At 46.7% G+C, this 23,770-nt stretch overlaps 1 protein-coding gene across 15 annotated transcripts in view; it reads right to left on the bottom strand.

The window, feature by feature from the left end:
• PRRC2B (proline rich coiled-coil 2B) overlaps window positions 1–23,770 on the bottom strand; it is a 53,158-nt gene that overhangs the window by 15,654 nt on the left and 13,734 nt on the right. For 13 of the 15 annotated variants that reach the window (XR_005829551.1, XR_005829552.1, XM_040605292.1 and 10 more), the window contains exons 2-19: window positions 22,128–22,295; window positions 20,965–21,142; window positions 20,643–20,745; window positions 19,558–19,630; window positions 16,630–16,773; window positions 15,745–15,986; window positions 15,219–15,340; window positions 14,614–14,756; window positions 13,907–13,997; window positions 13,293–13,485; window positions 11,551–11,866; window positions 10,703–10,899; window positions 8,305–8,512; window positions 7,377–7,587; window positions 4,670–6,733; window positions 2,929–3,128; window positions 1,948–2,093; window positions 563–704 (exon numbers count right to left, since the gene is read on the bottom strand). Coding sequence is in view for 13 of the 15 variants with exons in the window: in XM_040605292.1 (XP_040461226.1) it covers window positions 563–704; window positions 1,948–2,093; window positions 2,929–3,128; window positions 4,670–6,733; window positions 7,377–7,587; window positions 8,305–8,512; window positions 10,703–10,899; window positions 11,551–11,866; window positions 13,293–13,485; window positions 13,907–13,997; window positions 14,614–14,756; window positions 15,219–15,340; window positions 15,745–15,986; window positions 16,630–16,773; window positions 19,558–19,630; window positions 20,643–20,745; window positions 20,965–21,142; window positions 22,128–22,242 (4,888 nt within the window). In the remaining 2 variants the exon portion in view is untranslated. The remainder of the gene's footprint in view (window positions 1–562; window positions 705–1,947; window positions 2,094–2,928; window positions 3,129–4,669; window positions 6,734–7,376; window positions 7,588–8,304; window positions 8,513–10,702; window positions 10,900–11,550; window positions 11,867–13,292; window positions 13,486–13,906; window positions 13,998–14,613; window positions 14,757–15,218; window positions 15,341–15,744; window positions 15,987–16,629; window positions 16,774–19,557; window positions 19,631–20,642; window positions 20,746–20,964; window positions 21,143–22,127; window positions 22,296–23,770) is intronic. The other 2 variants (XM_040605295.1, XM_040605293.1) reach the window with 1 other exon arrangement.

A 23,770-nucleotide genomic window follows, 5' to 3' on the forward strand; every position in this document is an offset into this window, starting at 1 on the left:
CACCGTGCATGTTACATTATTACCTTTCCATTTCTAGAGATGACATAGGATATTTTCACCACCTCAGAAAGCTAGTGTTGCCCAGTCAGCTGAGACATGATGTAGCACAGAGAATACAGGGTATGGAGAGCAAGGGCAGAGAACAGGGAAGACATTTCTTAGGGAACGTGAAAACAACAGGAGGAAGAAAGGACAGAGACACAAGAGAGGCACTAGCTATTCAGTGCTAGAGGAAGAGAAAACAGAGGAAGGCAAGACATGACAATGGCTGAAGTAGACCCAGCCCAGCAGGCTAGAAAATGCTATGTGGTGGGATCTTGATGTTACACAAAGACTCAAGAATACATTAGGAGACTGGCATGGTCAACAACAGGAGGGATAGCTGAACAGTACAGCTTTGAACAGATGCTACCCCAGATGTCAGCTAGCACTCCTCCCACTTCCAGCATCAGACAAGAGAAGGTCATCTCCCCTTGAGCATAGACACCCCAACCTTCCTACACACACCAGAGGATTCCCCAGCTCTGTGAAAACGCTTTGGAACAAACAGGCCCAAACTTACCAGGGCTGTTGCTCTCCCAGATCTCTGTGCCCAGGCTGTTTCCAGACACTGTTACATCACTTTGCTCCAAGCACAAGCTGTTCTGCTTCTTAGCAAATCGAGGAGGAATGCGAGACTGAAGGACACGGGCCTTAGCTGGTGCCTGAGAAAGAAAAGGCTCAGGCTGTAAGACCTGTCAGTGCACTCAGCTAGCACAGCCGGCTCCTAGCAAGTTCAAATTCTGGATTTCTAAATGCTGCAATGTGGAGAGCCCCCAACTCATGTAACAGAACCATACAAAGTAATTCTGACTCTTCCCCCGATTCTCCCCATCTTTTTTTCAATTAATGGACTCTGTGGCTACTGGGAGGTTCTCCCACTCTTAACAAGGCAATGAAAAAAGCTGCCTTTATATGTATTTTTTTCTTTGGGGGAGGTGGGGGAATAGGATACAAAGCAAAATTAACACTACAACAGGCTTGCTCTGCACAATTCCTCTCCTTTACTCCAGCAGGATCAATTAATAATTTCACAATGCAGACATGGCTCTTTGACAGAGCCAAGATCTAAATAGAAAGAGAAGCTTATCTCAAACTGCAAGACCTTTCCCACTGCATGTTCACACATTGTCTTCAACCTGATTTTAAAGGTGCCAAGCAATCAGGCTTTTATAACTTTGCTTGCAAGACTCTCTGAACTTACCGCAAGCCCTCCCTGTCAGAAAGCAACGATGCCTTTCATTTGCATTTAGTCCTCCAGATTTCACTAAGTCTCCTCACATGTCAAAACATTCTCTTATCCCCCTAGAATTTGCAGTCTTCCAGCACACACAGACAAATGTCTCCCTCCTAAACGTTACTTAAATAAACTATCCATACTGCAGGCTTAAATCTTTTCTCGTAAACCAACTCCTTCATCCTATTACGAACACAAAATTGTCAGAGCCTCTTCAAGTGTGTTCATTTCTTTCTGGTCAGGTGGCCCAGACACAAACAGGACACCTCCAGCAGGGAAGCTACCACATCCTGTTCCAGCAATAACACACGGCTGACCCAGAGTGCAGAGGTCCTCCACTCACTGCTGCCCAACATCCCACCAACTACAGCCAGCAACCGGCTTAGTGAACCAAGCTGCCTTGGATGAGGATTCACTTTAGGAAACCCTCCTCAACTCACAATTAACAATACTGCTAGATAACAAGAGTCAGAAATCTAACAATCTTCTTCAAACCAATGGTCCCTGCCAATCAGAGCCACATTATGCTTCCAGGCCTAATACCGGATCTGTACTACTTCAGCGAACTGCATGTTTTTCTGCTCATTCTGAACATTTTTTGGGGCCTTGTGTGTCTGACTGCAGCCCAAACAATGTATCAAGTTAAGCTTTTTTTACCTCCCATTCCTCACCTGAGCAGCCTGTTCCTTCTTCCTTCGCTCCTCTTCCAGCAAACGACGCTGCTTTTTAGTTAGAACCTCAATAAAGCCTTCACCTGCCACAGAACCTACTTCGTTCTCTTCTGCTGTGTTCGACACTCTATTATCGATGATGGTACCTGAACAAAACATGCATGGGGAAAAACACAATGCATATATGTACATACATAAAGCTTTATAACTGCAAGAGTGCAGTCCAAATAGGGTCCATGCTACAGGCAAACAAGCTCAACCAGCAGCAGCGCAGCTAAGCTTTGAAAACTAAGCCATAGTAGTCTGCTGGCATCTATCAGTCACTTTATGCTGCAGGGCTCTGCTTTCCTCTGCCTCAAGATGAGCACACTCCAGCTGGGGAAGCTTGGGAACGTGAACCATGTGGTAACTCAGGTAACGTTAGGTGTAGTACCAATTGAAACAAACCTCACACCCTTCCAAATATTAGCAAGGACAAAGCAGGCACAGGTACTTTTGAAAACACACCCATAAGCTCTGGATGTAAAACCTCAGTTTTACAAATGGCAAAAAGCTGAGTCACAGCCTAATGCCAGTGGTTTCAGACATACTAATTCCTTGCCTCCCTGCCATGAGCTCAGACTCAATATTCCCCACTCCAGATGCTCTTTCAACCTCCTTCACACTACATAAGGTATTTTTGCCTTGAATTTTAACATTGTAGATAGAAATATGGAAATCTTCACCCTAAAAACCAGACTTCCTATAGAAGAAATATTAGAGAGACTGTCAGATCTGACTGAAAAAATGGGTTTAAAATTTAAGACCATCTTTGTCTTCCATGTTTTCCCTGTTTAGATACACTAGAATCTTCTTGTTTGTGTAAATAAATGGAAAAAACCTAACCTGGTATTTAAATTAACACTGGATTGAATCAATCTGGCTCGACATCAGCCACAATGTGTTACCCCTTTAAAGAAACAAACGAATGAAGAGACTCACTTCCATAACTCAGTTCAAACTGTGACAAGGCCTCTCCCTTCTCACTTGCTCTTTGGGAGGTGGATTTGGGCTCCTTCTCTGGCTTTTTACCCGGCCCCTCAGCACTCTCTGAGTTAGCATGGGAGGCCCTATCCAAGCTGTAAATGGAGTGGCTGCTCCCACCACTGGTGTTGCCAAGGCCCCCTCCTTCTTCTGGAGACCTAAAAGGAAGGAAGGGAAAGGAATTAGGTTTGTCACTAGAAGACAAGTAAAAGTAGCAAGAAGAAAACATGTAGGCTCTATTTTCTTTACCAGTTTTCTAACTGCACCTCATCCTTTCCCAGCCTTTGCTCGACTGAAGCAGAGGTTAAATTCTAAGCACACAGCCCACTAAAAGGATGTTACTGGGGAAGTAAGATGGAAACAGAACAGTACCTGTGTACTCATGAGTCAACCAACATAACGTCCCCACAAGAAAGCTAATACCCTGGCTTGCCCCTGCGAGGAGGGCTCTGTGCTTCTGTAGTGTTTTCTACCCTCCTCTGACACCACTCCAGTAACCTCCCTGCTCCTCTTCCAATTAACACACATTCCTTGACAAGCATCAGGTGAGGGGAAAGGAGATCAAGAGAGGCTGGTGACACTGAGGGGAAAAAAATAATAATTCCCATTTTGTTTCTCCCAAAATTTTTTTGCCCATTTGACCACCACCCACACATCATTCCCAAGCGTTCAACTTACAAAAAAGGCTTGATTGAAGGAGAGGCAGGGACAGAAGCTTCCTCCTTCCCTTACTTTCCCTTTCTACCTCCATGCATCTTTCCAGACATCAGCTCTCCTCTCCCTTATTCCTGTATAAGCTACTATTAGGTACTATATCCAGGAGTTGGAGCAGATGGGTCACAAGAGGACAGAAAACGAAGAACAAGTTGCCTATTTATCAGTGCTTAAACCCAGTACAGTGCAGCTGCACAAGACTTTTATCCTGTCCCTGTTAAAGGGTAACATGGGAGCTGTCAAGCTGCCCCAGGACCAATGCCCACCTAACCCAGTGTCCTGCTGAATATCAGATTTTTCACAAGACACTCGCAAAAGAATACTTAGTCCCTAGCGTCACGTTTGTCTAAAAATACTCTGAGGAAGAATTCCTCCCACTAGGCTAGGAACACATAGCACTGCTTGCCATTCATCAGCAGCCTCCACTAAGGTCTAAGAAAATATGTGCTCAGGCAAAGCTAGGTCTGGCAATGTCACGCATCGCTCATGCCACAACCACCCTAGTGAGAATCCAGCTGCTCAACCTGCACAGCTCACAGGAACTTCTCCCAGGAAAACCCAACCCTCACTTCTGTGCTCGACTACATCCCACTGGGGACCCACGACAGGAGAAGGACAACAGGTTTGTAGTTAAGGACCAGGATTCCCTCCACTATCTTTCACACCTCTAGTGAGAGGCAGTCCAGAGTGGAGAGCTGTCTCAGCCCAAAACTAAGGTAAAGAGCAGCGGCACGTGTCATGCCCACAGTGTCTCAGCAACCTCCACAAAGCTGGATTCCCAGCACAGGAGCAAAAGCATCAGTTGTAAAACAGACAATGATGAAACCCTTGGATGTCCTCAGGCTGGATAAACAGTACTGGAAGTAACCTGCACTAGATGAAAAGAAACGCAGCCAACAGCTCTTCACCCACAGCCCAGCCCTTCACTCTTCTCCAATTATCTGCCTATCAGATGACAGGTTGGTACATCAGAATGCAACTTTACCTTTTGCTTTTTATCAGTGTCCCGTTCTGCTGGCTCTCGTATCTGGAAGCTGCTCCTACACCAGTCCTGACAGACTGCTCTGCAAACCCTGCTGGCTCGGCCTTGCGGTTCTGCCTGTCGACAAGCGGCCTTTGGCTTGAGAAGCTCCTCTTCGCTAGCTCCCTCTTCTCTCCCAAGCTCGCACTCCCAAGGCCACCCTCCAGCTGGCCTTCACTCTCTGAAACGCCATCTCGCCTCTCCCGCCGCTCGCTGAAGTCACTGCTTTCAGATGCTGTCTCCCACTCTTCGTTGGCATGGTCTGATGAGTTCTGGTAGGACAGCTCAGGAGACCGTCTGCCCGAGATGCTGCTCTTCTCTGTGGTGCTCAGCTTGGGTCTCCCAGGCCACTGGCTGGGCAGCAGGTTGGGGCCTCCCTCCTCGGGGTTCCACTGGCCAACCGATTCCCTCTCTTGCCTGAGGCGCCTGAATCTTGGGGGCTTGTCTTGGCGTGGGGGACGCCGTCTCCTGAATGGTCTATTCTCTATGTTCTCCTGATCTGCTGAGTAATCCTCCTGGAAAAAGTGCCTTTTGTCATCCAGATGACTCTCATCAAAAACCCGGCTGGAGAAGGAATCCACGTGTTTATAAGAATCCTGAATGTAGTCCCTATCAGACTGCTGCCTGCTCCCAAAAGTGTCCGACTGAGAGGTGTGGCTGTACTCCTGCCACCCTGCTCCCCCGCTCCTGCCTTGCCACTGGGTGGGCTCCTTACCCATGAAACCCCTTCGCCCATAGCCAGAGTTGCTCAGCCTTGGCGGCAGTGATCTCCCAAAAGCTCTCGGAGCCCTCATCTTCGGATCCAGACTACTGTGATCATCTGAATATATTTTGTTGGACCTCCAAGACTCTTTGAAGTCTCCCTTTTTCAAATCACTGTCGTCCCTGTCCAGCACAGAGCCTTCGTTGCTGTTTTCTGAGCCCCTCTGCCGGCGACGCTTGGGGAGCTCTTCGTATTCTGACCCTTCACTGTGCGTCTCGCTCGCAATCCGGCGCCTTGGCTTGCCTCTGGGGAAGTCCTCTGGCTGGTTGAACTCCCGAAGCCCTCGCCCTCGGCTGCTCCGCTGGTTGTTATAGACTCCCCGGCTGCCCACAACAGTGCCTCGGCCTCTGAAAGTGAACTCTCTGAAGCCTCTCCCTCGCCCACGCCCTTGACCTCTCCCGCCAAAGGCTTGCTCCTCATCAATGAAGATCCAGTTGTTTCTTTTTGTGGGAGGGAGATCACCAGACTCTCTGGATAATTTGTTCTCCCAAGTTCTTTCTGCCTTCTCTTCCTCTTCCTCCTCCTCTTCTTCCTCCTGGGATTTCTCAACCTCTCGGGCAAGGCTGGCTTGGGAAGAACCTTTGTCATCCAGCAGGTAACGTGTGGAGTTCAGTAAGGCTGCAGAATCATCTGACTCACTTTCTACTTTCTGAACAGCCGCCTTCTCCTTCAGCGGGCGCGAGGTGTCCTCTCCCTCTAGTTTAACCTTCTCCATCTCTTTCTCCTTCTCTTCTACCTTGAGGGCTTTCAGGACTGGTTTTTTAATCGGGCCTGATCGCCGTGTCCTCCCCATTTGCTCCTGGTGCTGACCACTGGTGTTCCGGTTCTCAGGAGCCCACTCTGTTGTTTCTTCAGTGGGCTGTTTGGTATTAGCTCCTTCTTTCTTCCATGGGTCAGCACTGAACGACTGCTCGTCCCTGGACACTTCTTCGGCAACTTCCGCTGCAGTCTCTGCAGGTTTCTGATGGTGGCCGATATCCCAGCCATTATATTCGGGCTTCTTCTCTGCTTGGATAAAATCAGGCTCTAGGGGTGAACACCTCAAGTTTGCATGGCGGTTGCCAGCAGGACATGTCTCCTGCACGGTCTCCTGATGATGAAACAAGAGATCTTGGCCTATCCTCTGAGAAGACAGGCAGCTGTCAAAGTCTGCTTGGGCCTTCTTGTCAAACGCATTCAAGTATTCCTCCCCTCTGTCCTCAAAGAGATCTCGCTGGGTGCTCAGAGTCTCTGGCCTTCCAGGAGAAGCTGAGTAACTGTCACTCCTGAGAAGGAAACAAACAAGAAAGTCACCTAATACAAAGCACAGCATGTCTCGAAGGGCCCAGGCTGGGCACAAGAGGTGGAAACAAATAAATAAATTGGGGTTTGTTCTAAATCATGAGGCAATGGGCCTATAATTACCTGAATGATGGGCAGATCTGCTGTGGCCCCAGGCCGTACTGCCTGGTTTGTCAAATCAATGGATGACAAAGCAAGCAGTTCCTATGACGGGCAGCAAACTTAAGAAATAAAGGCAGATTCAGCCTCCAACATATGTGGAGATCTGAAAACAATGAATTGGTTTCAGGTAGTCCCAAAGAATTAGAAGACAAACTAGAATGTATCAGGATTTTTGACTCACTGTCTTCTGTACCTACCCATGTAGGTGACAAGTGCCTCTCTCCTACCAAACAGTCTCCAAGCTGGTCAGCCTCGACTGGCATCAGATACAAAAACTCTGACTAGCTCAGTCTGTAAGCACCTCCACAACATAAACGCTCAACAGCATAAGGATGCTACCAGATCAGTACCTTGGCCTGTTCAGAGATATCTTTAGGGTCAACTCTACACCTGCTTTTCAGGAGGAGGTGACTTACGGTAGCACCTCCCATCACAGCATGCATGACAGGGGAGTTCTGCACTCACCTGGCATGCAGCCCCTCCATGGTCATGTTATCAGCCTGTTTTTGATGTGACAGGGAGTACCCTTTGCTCTGCAGAGATGCGTAGCTCTCCTGGCCCCACACTGGCACAGAGTCCAAAGGAACAGTTTTCCTTTCTGCCTGACAATTCTGATCTTCAGACCGACAGCTGCTCCCACCGATGGAATCCTGCTGAATCATGGGCTTCATAATTCCTGGTCACGACAAGAGTTCATACCATTAAACGCTAGGATCTCATAGCCAAGAAGAATTAACAACCCACAGCTAGCTTGACTCTCCTTCCTTCCAGGGCAGCAGGTGACTGCAGCCATGGAAACCTTTCTGGTAGCAGGAAGCCTGTGCTTGGGAGAAACACCAGGAGTGATACAGAGGTGATGCAGCTTTCGGAGCCCAGCCTGCACAGAACACTCACACCATCGCTAGCTTGGAAGCAAGCAGGTGTCTGAAAACAATCTCCTACAAACTCAAGGGAATTATTTATACATCCTGATGTTCATATTCATACCTCTGAAGATCAGTAACAAGGTAGAAAGGTGCTAGGAGCACACAGCTCAGGAACTACAGGATTTCTCCATCACATTTCTTGAAGGGAGTCTATTAAAATTTCCCATGATTACAGTAACTCTCAAAGTGATCCTTCTCCTCCAAGGGACAAGATCTGCTTTTACATCCACTAAGGCTCCCAGGGGAGATCTCCCCTTGCAGTGCAGGGGATGGACAGGCAGGTGACCTCCCTCCCAACCTCCTCTGTTCCCTCACCAGTTCTCACTGCAACCAGCTGTCATCCCTAGAGAAGGCCAATCACAGCCAGCAAACCCTGGACAGAGGTTAAGACGGGTGAAGCACAGCAGCTTTCCAGATATGGGCTAAATCAACAGCCATGATAAAGGGAAACACTGAAAACACCTTACCTGAAGGGTGAAGAGCTGAAGGGTAGAAATCCACAGGGGTGCGACTCTGGGCCATGCGAGGGTCCATGTAAGAGGGCATCATCATCCAGCGAGGATCAAAGCCAAGCATCTGGGGGTGCGGTGGGTAGAATGTCCGTTGGGGATGGGAATGGGATGGGGGAGGATAGACTTGCTGCTGCTGCCAGTGCTGCATCTTGTAGAGCTGCTCCTGCAGGGAAGAGGATGGGCTGTTTGACATGAACGGTCATGGTGCCAGGAATCACGCTCACAAACTGACCAGCCAAAGGAAACCATATTCCATGTATTAAAGGCTAAGAACAGATCAGATGGGAGGGCAGAGCAGATAAGGAGATAAGCAGATAATTCACTACCAACTGGGAGCGTGGTAGTTGTCATTACTCTCTAAATACCCAGAACAGCAAGAATATGTTGCAGTCCGAATATCACACCACTATGGGCCAGACTAGGCGGCGAAATGCAAGGGCATCAGCTTCAAGACTGGAGTTTGCATTTACTGATGCTTCCATGGGACACAGGACAGCTTCCTGTCAAACACAATTTCCTAACTGGAACCAAATACTTCAGAAGATGTTGCTCCTTGGAGGAAATGCAATTATAAGTTGTTTAGTGTGCATATGCATTAGTTCTACTCATGTTAGCTGAGCAGATTAGATAAGAACAACCTAAACTCAATTAAGAAAGCTATTAATGTCTTACAGTATTTCCTGTGCAGGCTCCAGAGATGGGTGGACACTTTAGGGTTGTTTCCCACCTCCAACGTGGCCAGTCCACCTTTGTTTAGCTGAGGACTGTCATGACGTTAATTTGATTTGACATTTAACTTTTGCTAAAGGTCCAAGGACCACCTGTATTTGAAGGAAGTTTTGTGTACCAAAAAAAGCTTTCAAAAGGTAAACAGCTTCAATTAATATAGAATACATCTATTTACCTGTCAATCTTTCCACCACCTTTTACTAAGTTTACAACAGTGTCAGATACTGTAACTGTTTATAAAAAAGCCAATCCCCTACTGCAGAGCAAGAGAGATACCCTTAAATCTGAACCTGACACATCATTACAGCAAGAGAGAAACTCCGATAAATGCAAAGATCCTATCTGAATTATCTAGTGCTCCAAATGATACAAAGACTATTTTTTATTCTGTTCTTTTCATGGAACCATTGCTACCAAAGCAGCAACACAAGCCAGTCAAAATACACACTGCCTCATACATACTAACGACACAGAGGGTCAGAGGAAATAAAATTAAAATTTCATGTTGTTCCAGTAGCAATGATCTGTGGTATTATTAGCGTGGCAGCAAAGACGTCCAATTCTTTTTAGTTTAAGAGCATCTCTTTTGAAGAGTAACATTAGCAGCGCTTGCTGCTGTATGTTTGAATCATGAAAATGTCAACTGCCCAGCAACAAGCACAGGGGAACATCCATAAAAGAGCAATTACTGAGCTTCCAAGCAAAAGCCAAACATGAGCTCTTCACTAAGGTTTGCAGCAGCATTGATTATACCTCATTTCAAGTAGTTATTCTATGAAGAATGGCAATTAACTTTGCATTATCTCAAGCCTAAATATTCTGGCCCTTGGTTTGACTCAGCTGCCCTAAGGAGGCTCACTGCATCTCAAAGACGAGCTGAACAACATGCACGGCGCATACAGCACTGTAAGGCTGGGCAAAATGCAAGACATACAAAGCAGTGCAGGCTGTCTCAGAACTCCAAAGGTTTTCCTTTCCCTTGGCCTGTATATTCAAAACCCCATCACTGCAGCAGTGTTGAAGAACAGCAGCTCTCCTCTTGTACCAGGGAATAAGAACCAATGTCCACCAAGTTCACTGCCAGCCAAAGGCATGAGAGACTTCACTGGAGCAGGCCTACAGCAAGCACCAAGCTAGCCACTGCTACTCTCCTGACTTTGGATGTGGGAAGGGGAACACCCCCAGCTTCCCCTGCAGACACATTTGCAAACCAGGGCTCTGCTACAAACCACAGTCCTAGGATTTCACATTGCCAGGAGACACCCAGACAACTGTGCAAGACAAGTCAATGTTTCTGACGGCAGCATCCAGTTTCTTCCCAGGCAAGTGACAAACCTGGCTTGCCCACACCTCGCCCCAGACACAGAAAGCCCCAACCGCAATAGCTGCTGCACCACAGGGTGTGCATAAAATTCACATAATCTCACAAAAGCCCTTTCACCCCTGTCAGACAGGATACACCTGCAATCAAAAGTACTGAAAAAGGCCAGGGTAAAACCCCCACGCATCAACTCCCAGCCTAAAGACAGTTGGTTAGTTAGTGCTGATGGTGGTGAGAATAAAGCAAACACAACAGTTTGGGGAGGGTCCAAAGGAAGAGAGGTGGGAGCGTCACACCTATTACCTGCTGCTGTTGCTGCTGCTGCCTCTGGAACCGTGGGGGAAGAGACTTCTGGTATTTGTTGAATTCTTGTGCTGGGGAGGGAGCTTCTCTGAGCTCCTCCTCACTGTTGCTTTGGGCTGCTGCTGCTGCTGCTGGGGCAGGAGTCTCCTCTTCCAGATAGCCCACAGAGACATCCTGTGTGTGAAACTCAGCAGTTGCTGCAGAGAAGAAAACAAGCTTTGAAGAGCTGTGCTTGCACAGGGCTTGTGAGTGCACCACCACACCACAACACACACGGGTGTGGGCATGGCCTGACTGCATTACGTGGTTGAACTCAATTACAATCATACACAGTGCATCACACCCAATCTCCTTGATTTGCCTTGACAGCTCTAGAGGGCTAAAATACCTTATTTTAGTGATAAATTCCAAGACCCTCCTCTGCCATCAGCCTTCTGCTTAAGCACTGGGGGGAATAAAGTCCATTTCTCCTGTTACTCCTTAAACCTTAAGCACTTACTGATAACCCATTTTCTGATCTGTGGCCCATAAGTACTTTCTTAGTATCATCATCCAATCATAAGGAGATCAAGAGGCCTGTTCCAACAAGCTCTCTGCCAACACAGATGACTGAGCACAGATAAAGGCAACCAAAGAAGTCTACAGTTACTTTAATAGGATTTTTTTTTAAATGAACCTTCATCACCAAGCCAAAATACTCTGCAGATTACATGCAGCTGCTCTCTCAAGTGCAGCTGAAGTACCCTCTCAACACTCCCTCCCAGGAACTCTCCCACACTTCAGGTAAGAGATCAGCACAAGAGCAAAAAAGCAGTGTTTATAAGGTGAGGCAAGCGATGTTTCTGTACCTCTCCGGAAAGCGTGGCCATTCTCTTGCACAGCATTTTTCTCTGTGCTTGGGGGTCGCAGGTCTTCATTCTCTGTGTGTTTCTGTGTCTCCCCACTCTTCTGAGCCAGTTTGCATTTCTGATCAAGTTGCTTCAACTTTGCAGCACAGGCTGCCAGACGCTCCTCCCTGGCTCGCCGCTCCTCCTCCTCCCGCCGCCTCCTGGCTCTCTCGACAGCCTCAGAGATCTCAGAGTGCACAAACTTCTGTCTCAGTGGCACCTTTTCTTCTTTATCCTCGAGGGACTGCTGTCTGAGAATACTTCCCAGTGGGGGCTTCTGCCAAAGGAAAAACATTCCTCAATAAGCATGACCCACACATCTCTATTTTCAGCTTTGCAACCCAGGCCCAGAAAGTCCCCTCCCCTCTGCCCTCATGCACACAAATCCCCCTTTTGGTGGGAGGAGTTACTGCTATCTGGTTCAATAGCTCCATCTTCTCACTGTCTGACAACCCCACTGCTCTGGACTGGATTAAATTTCTTTTCTCTAGTGTGAGTGCTATGCAGATGTGTAGTAGGTTTGCATGGCAAGGTTTTGGTAGCAGGGAGGCTACAGGGATGGCTTCTGTGAGATGTCAGACGCTTCCCTCATGTCCAATGGAGCCAATGCCAGCCAGCTCCAAGATAGAAACACCGCTGGCCAAGGGCAAGCTAATCAGCAACAGCCTCTGTGATAGTATATTAAGAAGGCAAAAAAACCCATCTGCGCCAGCAGGAGAGAAGAATGAGACTATGCAAGAACAACTCTGCAGACACCCAGGTCAGTGCAGGAGGCAGGAGATGCTCCAGGTGCCGGAGCAGAGATTCCCCTGCAGCTTGTGGTAAAGACCCTGGTGAGGCAGGCTGGCCCCTGCAGCCCCTGGAGGTTAACAGTGGAGCAGATATCCACCTGCAGCCCATGGAGGACTCCACAATGGAGCAGGTGGATGCCCGAAGGTGGCTGTGACCCATGGGAAGCCTGTGCTGAAGCACGTTTGCTGGCAGGACTTGCAGACCCATGGAGAGAGGAGCACAGACTGGACCTGGTTTGCTGGTAGGACTTGTGACTCCGCAGGGAAGCCACGCTGGAGCAGCCTGTTCCTGAAGGACTGCACCCCGTGGAAGGGACCCACGCTGGAGCAGTGTGTGAAGAACTGCAGCCTGTGGGAAGGACTCATGTTGGAGGAGTTCATGGAAAACTGTCTCCCATGGGATGGGCCCCATGCTGGAGCAGCAGAAGAGTATGAGGAAGGAGTGGCAGAAACAATGTGTGATGAACTGACCATAACCCCTGTTCCACTGCACCACTTGGGAGGAGGAGAAGGTAGAGAATTAAATTAAGCCCAAGAAGAAGGGAGGGGTAGGGGGAAGTTGGTTTTCTAATTTGAATGGTAACAAATTAAACCGGTTTTCCCCAAATCCAGTCTGTTTTGCCCGTGACTGCAATTGCTGAGTGATCTCCCTGTCCTTATCTTAACACACAAGCCTTTTATTGTATTTCCTCTCCCCTGTCTGGTTGAGGAGGTCAGTGATGGAGCAGTTTTGGTGGGCACCTGGCATTCAGCCAGAGTCAAACCACAAGATTAATTCCTCTCCAGCTGGATACAAACTAAGAATTGAGAAATTCATCAGCATCCCGCTTTCAGTAAAACATCAAACTGGCCTCGAGGACAGTGATGCATCACACCCAGCCGCACAAGCCCACTTACGTGAGTTCAACCTACCTGGTATTCAGAAGCAGAGCTCCAGCCATTCACCTTCCTGGGAGGCTGCTGTGAATCCTGCACTTTCCGGACTGAGCGGGACAAACCAACTGAATCACCCCAATTCTTTCCTTCCTCCAAGGTGTGTTTGACATCTGCACTGTCTGCAGAGCTCAGGGACAACTGTCTTTGCCTTCTGGGATCCCAGTTGTTCCTGTCATAGAAACAGCTTTGCTATTACATTTGCTACTTCCCTCAAAAAGCACTTGCAGTCTTATTGAGTGACAAAAGGCAACTAACTGTAACAGAAAAGAAAGACCAAAAACCCAAAAAAACACCAGAACAACCAATGTACATTCCCTCTTAAGGTACATAAGAGTTACCACCACTATTGTGCAGCAGGATAAAGGTGAGAGACAGAAAGGGGAGGAAGAAAAAAGCCTGGCATCCAGGCACTCAGCCTCAAGGCTGACGCACATCCTTGAAGCCCACTCAAACAATGACCAGTGGAATCAACAAAGTCACAGTATGAATCAGGGGGATCAAGCCTCAACATTTAGAACAAGTTTTAGAAAGATCCTGGTATTGTTTACTTTTACTGGAACAAATGTAAGTGCAAATACAGCCCTTCTTACCACTTCTGTCGTCCATCTTTAAGAGTTTCTTCCTCTTCCTCATCTTCACTGAATTTCAGTTTCTCAGAGTAATCCACTTCATCATGAATGCCTACAAAGGCAGGATTGGAGAAGGGATATAAGACAGGAAAGAAACAGGTCCCTTGTCCTGATAAAGCTTACGCCCACTCTGGCACTAAATCAGAGAGTGCACAGGCTTGGCATAAACTACTTGGAAAACCCAACATCCACTACAGGTACTGGAAACTATGTGAGTAGTGTGGACCCACAATGCTGAACGGTTAAGCTGGTCCCAGAAGAGGAGCCACAAGCAGTCTGGGAATGGGGGCTACAAATGAGGAGACAGCCATCAAGCTAGACCGTGTGTAACTGGATACTAAAGGCCATGACTGAAAAGGCAGGACTAACTCTTCTTCCCAGCAGCCACAGTGCTATCCCCCTGCTGTTTGGTGTTTTCAGCTTTTAGGAGTCTTCAGATCCAGTTCCTTGAGTACAAGTGGATTGGAAAGATCAGAAGGATCCATTGTGTCATCATTTACACCAGCAGCAATTTCACAACTACACAGACCACTCTGCTTCCCCTCCTTTCTGGGGCAGTGAAACAGAGCCACCAGAATATTCTGGCTATTTCATGCTTCAGGGAGGAGTAACTCCTTTGCTTCACCTCCTAAGTTGTTGCTTGAAGCTACAGAATAGAAGCACTTTACCTGCCCATCCATCATCCGCATCAGTGTCTAGTTCATCTAGCCCCTTTAGGTTCTCCGCATTGATAATGGTGGGCCGGGGCGCTCTCTCTACTTGCTGCCGAACTGGACGCGTTAGGCGAGACAGGTTGAGCCTGTTCTCTTTTCTACAGGGAAATGCAAAGAAATGGTTAGAAATGGCAAACAGTAAAGATAAGAATGTAGAGCTATGTTTGTAACAGTGAATCAGTCCTTTTCTACAATGCACTCATATAAAATGGCTCCAAGTTTCTCATCCTGCCCAGCAAAGCTTCTTTCCCTTGTCTACCTAGTACCCACTTCCCAGGGCCTACAGATCAGAGCTGCAGCTCTTCCAGCCCGGGATCACACACAACTACTTCTCATGTCCACCTACTCTTCAGACACACAGTGCTTATAGTCCTGCAATCTTTCAAATGCTGCTGTAGCTGGAGCAAAGCACTGCTCCTTTGGGTAAAACTCAGGTTTCCTCTGTGGCTGCCTGCAGCTTCACCCACACAACTGGATCCTTGGCCCAAATTCTTCTACAGTTTAAGGTCCATGTCACACCCTGAACCTGCCTCTCAATGGGACAGTCATGGCAGCCTTACCCATCCTGGTCATTCATCTGGTATTGTCTGAAAGGTACCCGGGGCTCAAGCCGAAGCTGAGGAAGGGGGAAAGACCCTCGGTCCAGCGATGCAGGGGTCTCAGATGGCTGTTGTGGACACATCTGGAACAAGGCAAAGCAGAATAGTCTGCTTTTTCTCCTTGCCACAGGAATGCTTACCCAGATTAGGTTACAACATGAGCATAGTAGCTACATCTGCACAAAGGGGAAACAAACATTTCACATCTGGCTGCCTAACAGGCCACGTGCTAATGGTTACCCTCTCCAGCTCTAGAGGGAAAGCAGCGACTTTTCCTTGGGCTGAGCAAGGCTGCGCTACACTAGTCTAGCATGGAAGAGTAAATGCACAACAGACGAAACCAAAAATAGCAAGAGAAGGATCCTTGAGCAAGCCCTGGGAACCAACTGAGAGTCCAGAAAACAAGTATCTCAGCTGACTTCTTGAACCCACACACACTTTATAACAAGCAAGGACATTACACAGCTACAGGGAAAGAGCAACTTACAAAAGCAGGTAGCATGTCATGGTATGTAGGTGGTTGGTAGACATTTCCCATGAACTGCGAAGCCCCTTTGCGGACAGGCTGAGCTGGGCGGAGAGACGGCTCCTTCGGATCGCTGGCACTCACTGAGGAGGGGGCTCCGTCTCCGGTGCTAGACGTCTTGCTGCCCAGCTCAGCAGGGGAGGCGGTCAGAGATGTGGCAGAGGTTATGTTCCTCCCACCGCCCTCCCTCCAACTGGTGACATCTGGAAAGGAGGTAGTAATTATGTTAATATTTGTGAATGCAAACAGTCACTCTGCCAGAAAGTCTTGAAACCTCAAATACTCTTGTCAAGCCCTAACTACACCAATCATGTGGAAAATCAGGGATGAAGGAAAATTTCCAAAAGTGTTTGTTTTTCCAAGAGACTAGCAGCACCAGCCATCACTAAGTAATTGCTGCACCAGTGGTTATTTGACAATAACCCTAAATTCCAACCATCTCTGCTCCCCATTGCCACAGTCCGTAGTACCCTGCAGAATTAAGGCCATTTAGATCACGTACAAAGAGAAGCCACATTACACCACCTGCTCATTTCACTTATGACTGCCCTAGCCCAGCAGGAGGGGGCCTGCTTTGCAACATCACAGAGCAATTTTTATTAAGCAATGTAGATGGCAGTCCATACTTGGCTCTCTGGACCACAGAACTCAGCCAGTGAACATCAGCACTACATGCAAATCTGTGGTTATTTGCTAAGTAGCTTGACACATGAGCTCATAAAAAGATAAAAGGAAATGTAAGGATGGAATATCTGAAACTCCTGTGAACCGGCATCCCCCTGACCAAAACACAGTCTATGGGATTATGAACTGGGGTAAGGCAGAAAGACACAATCATTCCCTTACTCTGGGGGCGGAGGCTTGGTCCTGGCCCATACGACGGATCTAAGGCGCCCTTTTCTTTGCCAACCTTGTCTTGCTCGCCAGCTGCTTTCAGCGTTGGAAATTCCTCGGGAGAGAAGGATAACAGTCGGCTTGAGGCCCTTGAACCTGTCAGACAAGTAAGTGTGGGACTCAGAGATCTTTCCACTCTTTCAATTCCTTTATAAGATGAGCCTGGAAACGCGATTCCTGAGAATCTGGGCCTCCAGCATATTTAAACCCAAATTACTATCATACCAGCACCTCAGCTCACATCCAAAACACTCTTAGACGCTGTCACCAACACAACAACACATGTCCTAACCCAGTACTCCCACACTCTTTAACTTGGGATCTTCATTTAAATTCTCACGTTCAACGAAGTCAGACTGAACTTTCTCAGCTTCCAATTATTTTTGTAAAGTGCAAAATTCAGACTGAGGCAGAGATATACATTCTGCAAGATTGCTTATAGATGATACCCTGTTATCAAGTATTTGACATTTCTGTTCAGATTCTTCCTGCTCAGATCTCACTCTACCAGAGAAGTCTATTATTAAGATTTCTGGCAATATCCTCAGTGAAAGACCACAGATAAAGACCAACTGCTTTATGCTATATCCCACACTCCACCCTGCTGCAGCATTTTTAAGATGCAGATCACTGGCCAGATCAGGCCAGATTCATTTCCAGTCATCGGCAAATTATTTTGCCGAGTCATCGGCCACCCTAGAATGACAGCTTTCTGTCCGTTTTAAAGATCTGTCAGTGACTGCAAAACAAAACACAGCATTTCTAAATCTGTTGGCAAGATAACACTGAATCAAAGGAAATTGCCAGCATCACTGCACTACTAAACATTAAAAAAATCGCTTTTTTGAGAACTGTTTCTTGCTGTTACTTGGCTAATGATCTTTTTAAAAAGGCATTTCAGAATTACCGTGTTAGAAGTATCAGCAATGAGTACTGAAGACCTGACAGGAGATTCACATCTATCTTTACCCTTCCTTGCCCTAAGGAGTCAAGAAGGATTGCCTTCTTTAAGTCATTTTCACTTTCTAGAACTTGCATACTGCACAAGACCTCCCACCTGAAGATTTCTAGGGAAGGCACTGCAAATATTACACATAACATCTTCAAATACTTTGGTCAGATTAGACATTTCTCAAATACTCGACAAAATATACGAGATGTGCCAAGAGTTCTGATTTCTACTGCATTATTCTACTGAACCAGAATGGCAATAAGAGTATTAACAACATGTAAGTGTCCTCCAGGGGAGACTTCCACCCTCCAGGAAAGGCTGCACAATGCAGTGACTGTTAACGTGCAGGCATCAACAATTTGCACTCTAACACTAGGTAGCATATCACACCGATAAAAAGTTCAGTTCATCTTTTTTTTCCTCCAAATGCCCCTTAATACAGAACACACAGTCATGGAGCAGTTCATGATTAATTTACCAGACAGCATTTCTTCAGGATACGCCCTCCAACAAAGATTTTACAGCAGCAATACCTAAACGACAGCAAAGAACGAAAGACTTTCCTCTTTGTCAATAAATTAGAAACTGCTGTATTAGCTTAGAAGGAAAACCAATTGTTCAATGCCACTGGAGAAGAGGTGCAAGAATGGGATGGCCTAAGAAGTCCTTTCTGCCAGATTTTTGATGCTTCTGTGATTCAATTACCTTCTAATTAAGCTGCTTTTAGCCACATATGCACTCTCTTCTTGGGTTGAGAACTCTACATTGTGTGACCTAGAATGAGTTTTCAGAGTCTTTAAGAACACTGTTAGACAATCAGCTTTCAAAACGACTACAGGAGGGCCACACAGCAACAGTCTCAAGAAAGTACCAAATAAGACACAGTCTTTGCACTGGCCACCAACCTCAGGCAAGCACAAGTCTCTGCTTTTAGCCTTTGAGAAATGCTCTCTCATTAAGGGACTCATTTAATTTAGGATGAACTTGTCCCCTCCATCTCTGCAATCTGCAGCTGTCTCAATTCTTTCAAATCTCTGCAATTTCACTCAACAATGGAATGGTTCCAGGTCTGTTCACATTGAAACAGTGGAACGGAGCTATTACTCTCACTACAGTTTTAATGATAGTACCCAGGGCAGCTGGAAACCACCTCCTGTGTGGAAATGGATGCATCTGAAGACAACTAAACTCCCAATTTATGTTAACACTGCTTCAAGATCCTCTGTCAGAGAGAAGCCACTAGCAGCACAGTTACTCAGGGAGACCTAATAGAAAGGCTTCAGCCAAGGTGTAAGCAAGTGCATGCTGCAACAGCTTCAACGCCACTTCCACCCCTGACATTGCAACACCCTTGGACCAAGGATGCTGCATACAGCCTTCTCGAGTATTATTACAACCTCACTTTTGACCACCTAATTAGGTGAAGCTCTCCATGCGGCTAGCCATGGAGATCTCTACATTTCTAGTCTCCAGTGTACTCTTCTCCTTTCTTCTTTTTGTCTACACCAATCTCTCCCCTCTCCTACTCCGTTTTCTGCACCTTCACTACATATTGCTCTGGGCTGACAGAAGATGCTTATGAGGAGGCAAATGTTTCCCTTCTTCAAAACCTTCACCTCCCAGAACTCCCTACTGCTTCCCAAGTGCATGAATCATCCTGGTTCAAGGTGGCAATGAGAAACATTCTGTTCAAGCTATGTCTTGCACTGGCAGACCTGAACAGATGCAGTTGCATCATTCAAGCCAACACAATACACAGATTGAAAACAAGACTCGTAAAACCTCACTGCACTGTAAGCAAGACAGCTGTGTCCCATTCCACACCAGCCTAGACAGGGAGGGCAGGAAGAAATGGAGTCCATCCCATATCATGCCTTTCTGGGAGAAGCAGGCACATACCCAGCTCCACTTCTGTTTATCATACTCACCACCTTCTTGTCCTGCTGGCTTTCCATTCAGCTGTGCCCATGACTTTGGTCCACCTGGCACTGAATTTGTACTCTGAGAACAAAACAAAACACAAAAAAGCCCTGATGCCCACAGATCAGTGAAGTCTCGTAACTGTTTCTCATATCCTGGCTGGCACCTGCTACAATTCAGACCTCTAGGTCACCCCAGATGTCACTAGATACCACAGGTCTCCCCATCTTCTTGTTGGGGCTAAAGTTAGCTGCTCCCAACTATGGTGTACTATGATGCTACAGCAAAAAAGTCCTCTCCTCTGTCCTGCCTCTGATCTCTCCTCTGCTCACCTTCACCAACTATTTTCTCAAACTATTCCTTGCGACTTCCTCCCTCTAATCAAGCTTTCCCTTTGTTCTGTTGCATTTTCCCAAATGGTCCCTCTTAATCTTCCAGATTTGTTCCATGCTACACCTCAGCTTGAAGGCTACCCTACTTTCTCATGCATTAACCACTCTTCTCTTCAAAACAGAACTCCTGTCCCGATTTCCCTGAACCTCAAGGGCTGGGAAATTTTTTTTGAAGTAAAAGTGTGAATTCTGCAGCACAGAGGGGCCAGGTCCCTGCACTCTCTGTGGAAGCTTTCTTACTTGCCAGTAGCTTTCTCAGGTCCTGACACTGGCTACTTCTCCCACATGGCCAGATCTCTTATCAAGTCTCATCAGGCTGGAAGCAAGAGCTGGATCTGTTGTCACCAAGCTTGAATCAGACACTTGAATTAGACCCAAAGTAAAATAGTTTAGAAGCGCTAACCAACCATCCCACATTCCAGCCATTCTTTCTAGACTGAAGCTAGACTTTCTGCACATACTTGAAAGGTACAGAGGTAACATGCACAGAATTATACTCTAACTGCAGCACAGTCCTCCTGGGACACAGTAACTTTGAGTCAAGACAGCCAATTCTACAAGAATTGATTATACAGGAGCTGTTCTGTAAATTACAGTCTGCTGATTCTTGTGCAAGGCAACACGGATAATTAAAGAAAACCCTCAAGCTGTCTGGGGACAGGGAAAGCAGGGTGACAGTCACAGAAACCGCTTGCACCTACCTCCTGACTGATTGACTGTGTCGGCTTCTGTAAATTGGAGACAGATTTCTGCAAACCCTGCTGCGGCAGCGACTCCTGCAGCTGTGCAGCCGTCGCACTGGAACTGAAAAGAGACAGCAGAGGTGAGATCAAAGGGGACGGCAGGCAAGATGACAGACAACAACTGGCAATATAGCAACTGCTAAAAGATCAAGCAAAGACTGGCTGTACACTGGCATGGACAACAGAAAACTGATCACTGTGATGTCCAACGCACAGCACAGCAGTGCACAAACTGCTGCTGCTTGCCTGACAAAACTTAGCAAAGAGTAGTTCTACCTACCTCTTTTGGTCTGGCTGATCCTGCTTGTTTGCCCATCCTGTACCGTCCTTGGGTACTATAATGATGTTGGGGTCGTTTCCTTTGTTCTCAGACTTCAAGCTAGGCAAGTTTGCAGGAGGTGGCATGCGCCGGGCAGCAGCAACTTTCCCAAGACTCTGTAAGCCATGTCTAGGAATAACTAGTGAGAAAGGAACAACAGCAGGTCACAAAGGGCTATACCCAGCTAGATAAGTAACCTTAATTAACATACGGTGGCTGGGTGCAGTTCCAACAAAACTGCATGACAAGCAGCACTACTGCTGCCATGTCTACGGGTCATCTCCCACAGGACCACAGCAAGGCAGTCATCTGTTGTAGCAGCTGGCTAACAGGCAGCCTCTTACAACACTTGCGAGGGAGAGAAATAACTATCCCTAACAGAAAATGCGCACAGTCTTGCAGCTACTTGTGCAGATACTTCTCTTTCACTTCACCAAAGAGAAGCAGCATCACCCTTTCGCAGCCTGGCAAAGCAGCCACCCAAGTCCCTCTCTTAGCAGACAGAATGGTAATCTAACCCAGGAGTCCCAAGGTCTAGATTTTCCAGCTCTGCCTACTAGATCATATTTATTGAGATGGTATTTTATCTTCTTGGGTTTTCTACCTGCCCACCAAATCAAGAGCCAGTCCAGGCAACATTTCCATTTTTCTGACCCCAGCATCTACTTTTGGTCGTATCTCTGCTGCAAAACAAATACAGGTTCTTTCCTAGAGGCCTTCAGTCCTTGCCTCTCACCTCACACAAGGTCTGACCAACTTAGGACACTTCAGTCAGCTTAGCTGCCCCGTCTTAGCATAGCCTAAGGCCCTGTCTGGAAGGCTTTCACTTAAGTTTGCACCCTGGCCACTTTGCAGCAAGGGCACAGGATAAAGGAAAGAGCCAACAATCCCCCATCTGTGTTACTGTAATTCCTCCATGTCCCTATGATAACAGCAGCACAAAGAATCGCAGTCATTCTCCCTGAAGCCCAAGTGACACACAAGCTTAGACACCAGCACAAACAACTCTGCAACCCAGCTGCTTCCACTGGACATCCTGCCCACAGGACCAACAACCTAAATTAGCTCTGCAACAACACCACTCCTGAAGACACCAAAAGAAGCTCTCTGAAGGCATTTCTTACCTGTAGTTCTGATAGCTTCTATTGACTTTCCTTTATACTTATCAAACAGGCTGAGAGTCGAGTACTTGCTTTTCCCATCCTTTCCCTTGGTTATTTGCCCCAAACGATCGGACATTGCGATGAAATGTCATCTAGTAAGGAAATTTCTCTGCGCCGCTCCCGATCTGCCTTTTAACAAAAGAGAACCAGGGAAATACTGTTAAATGGATTATTTAGCCACAGACAAGTTAAAAGTAAAACACGCATAACTGCTAGAACTGCAGATATTGAGTGAGCTGACACACTAAGTTACAAGGTTTTAAGTCCCTCCTCTTTAGTCACAAGAAGCTTGTGGGATTTAAGACTCAAACTGAAAAGAACTGCAGGAACACTTTCCACAGCACCATTTTTTTTTCTGCCACTCCAGTGCTGAAAAAGGTGAGCTTCTTTAAGTTTGAGAATACGAGAGGGTGGTCAACATAGTCCTTGCTTTAAAAGAGTAAGTCTAACAATAAGCAGCTATACACAAGGATTCCTAAACATAAATGACAGAAAAGCACTGTATCTTATACCATGCACTGGAATTTATCATTGGGTTTCCCACTGAAGCACTAGTAGCTGGGTTTATAATGTTTAGGATTATGGTTCCACACTAGCCAGTTAACAACCCGTACCAGCAATTAATGCTTTGAAAGTATCACTTGAAGGCAACAGAATTACTTCTCCAAATTCCCTTTTCCCATTTGGTGCCCCTAACAGAGTTAAGGAGTCCAAAAAACCTGCCCACATGAAACCAGTTCTGACTCTTAAACCTATGGGTTCAGCAGTTCTACTATGAATCCTGAAAACATGTTATAAAAAAAAGATTATGATTCTCTGTTGCTGGCACCATTTTTAGCTATAAATATACAATGGATGTGGTTGGTTAATTTTTCCCTCTGATCTTTGCTGGCACGATTTGCTGTGATTAACACCCTTCACGAAGGCAGTCCCTTTGCTTTCACTTGTTGGCTCTTGGGGCCTAGGACAAAGCTGAAACATGAGGAACACACACACTGTAGGTCAACTTTTATGTCAGAAAAGAAACTTAGCTTACTTTCCATGGAACTTTCATTTTCTCAAGCATAATTCTCTGTTCCAAATTTTCTCAAATCTAGAAGTTTAATCTAGCCTTTTTACATGCACTTTAGATTTCCAGTTTTCTTGTTGCGAAGCCTCCCAACCCTAAAACTGCTGGCAGTTTTATTATACCATCTGCTAGGTCCTACCTTAGGGTTGCAACTATCTGTTGGAGTAACAAAACACTATGTGTCTTGGACCTCCCACCCTTCACCCTTTCTGAAACTCATCCAGCTGAGAGCATGTTTCAAACACAGTCAGAAATTACTTTTCTGAAAGAAACTGTATCTGACCAGAGGCTACAACCTCCACCTGCAAGGTCTTATCAAACATCATTTGCAGATAAGAGGATTAGTCCATCACGCATTATGTACAAAATAAAAAGCACACACCACAAACATGCTGGATACAGCCAGCTTGAGAACGTACGGTGATCTGCAACTAGCCAAGTAAAGCCCATCTAAATGCTGCTGCCAGGGGCAAGTTTCTGACCAATAAACCCCATACCACGCAGTGTTTGCTCTTGCATCGCAGGATTTAAATCA

The sequence above is a fragment of the Falco naumanni genome, chromosome 9 (assembly GCF_017639655.2).
Source record: "Falco naumanni isolate bFalNau1 chromosome 9, bFalNau1.pat, whole genome shotgun sequence".
In the NCBI taxonomy this organism is placed as follows: Eukaryota; Metazoa; Chordata; class Aves; order Falconiformes; family Falconidae; genus Falco; species Falco naumanni.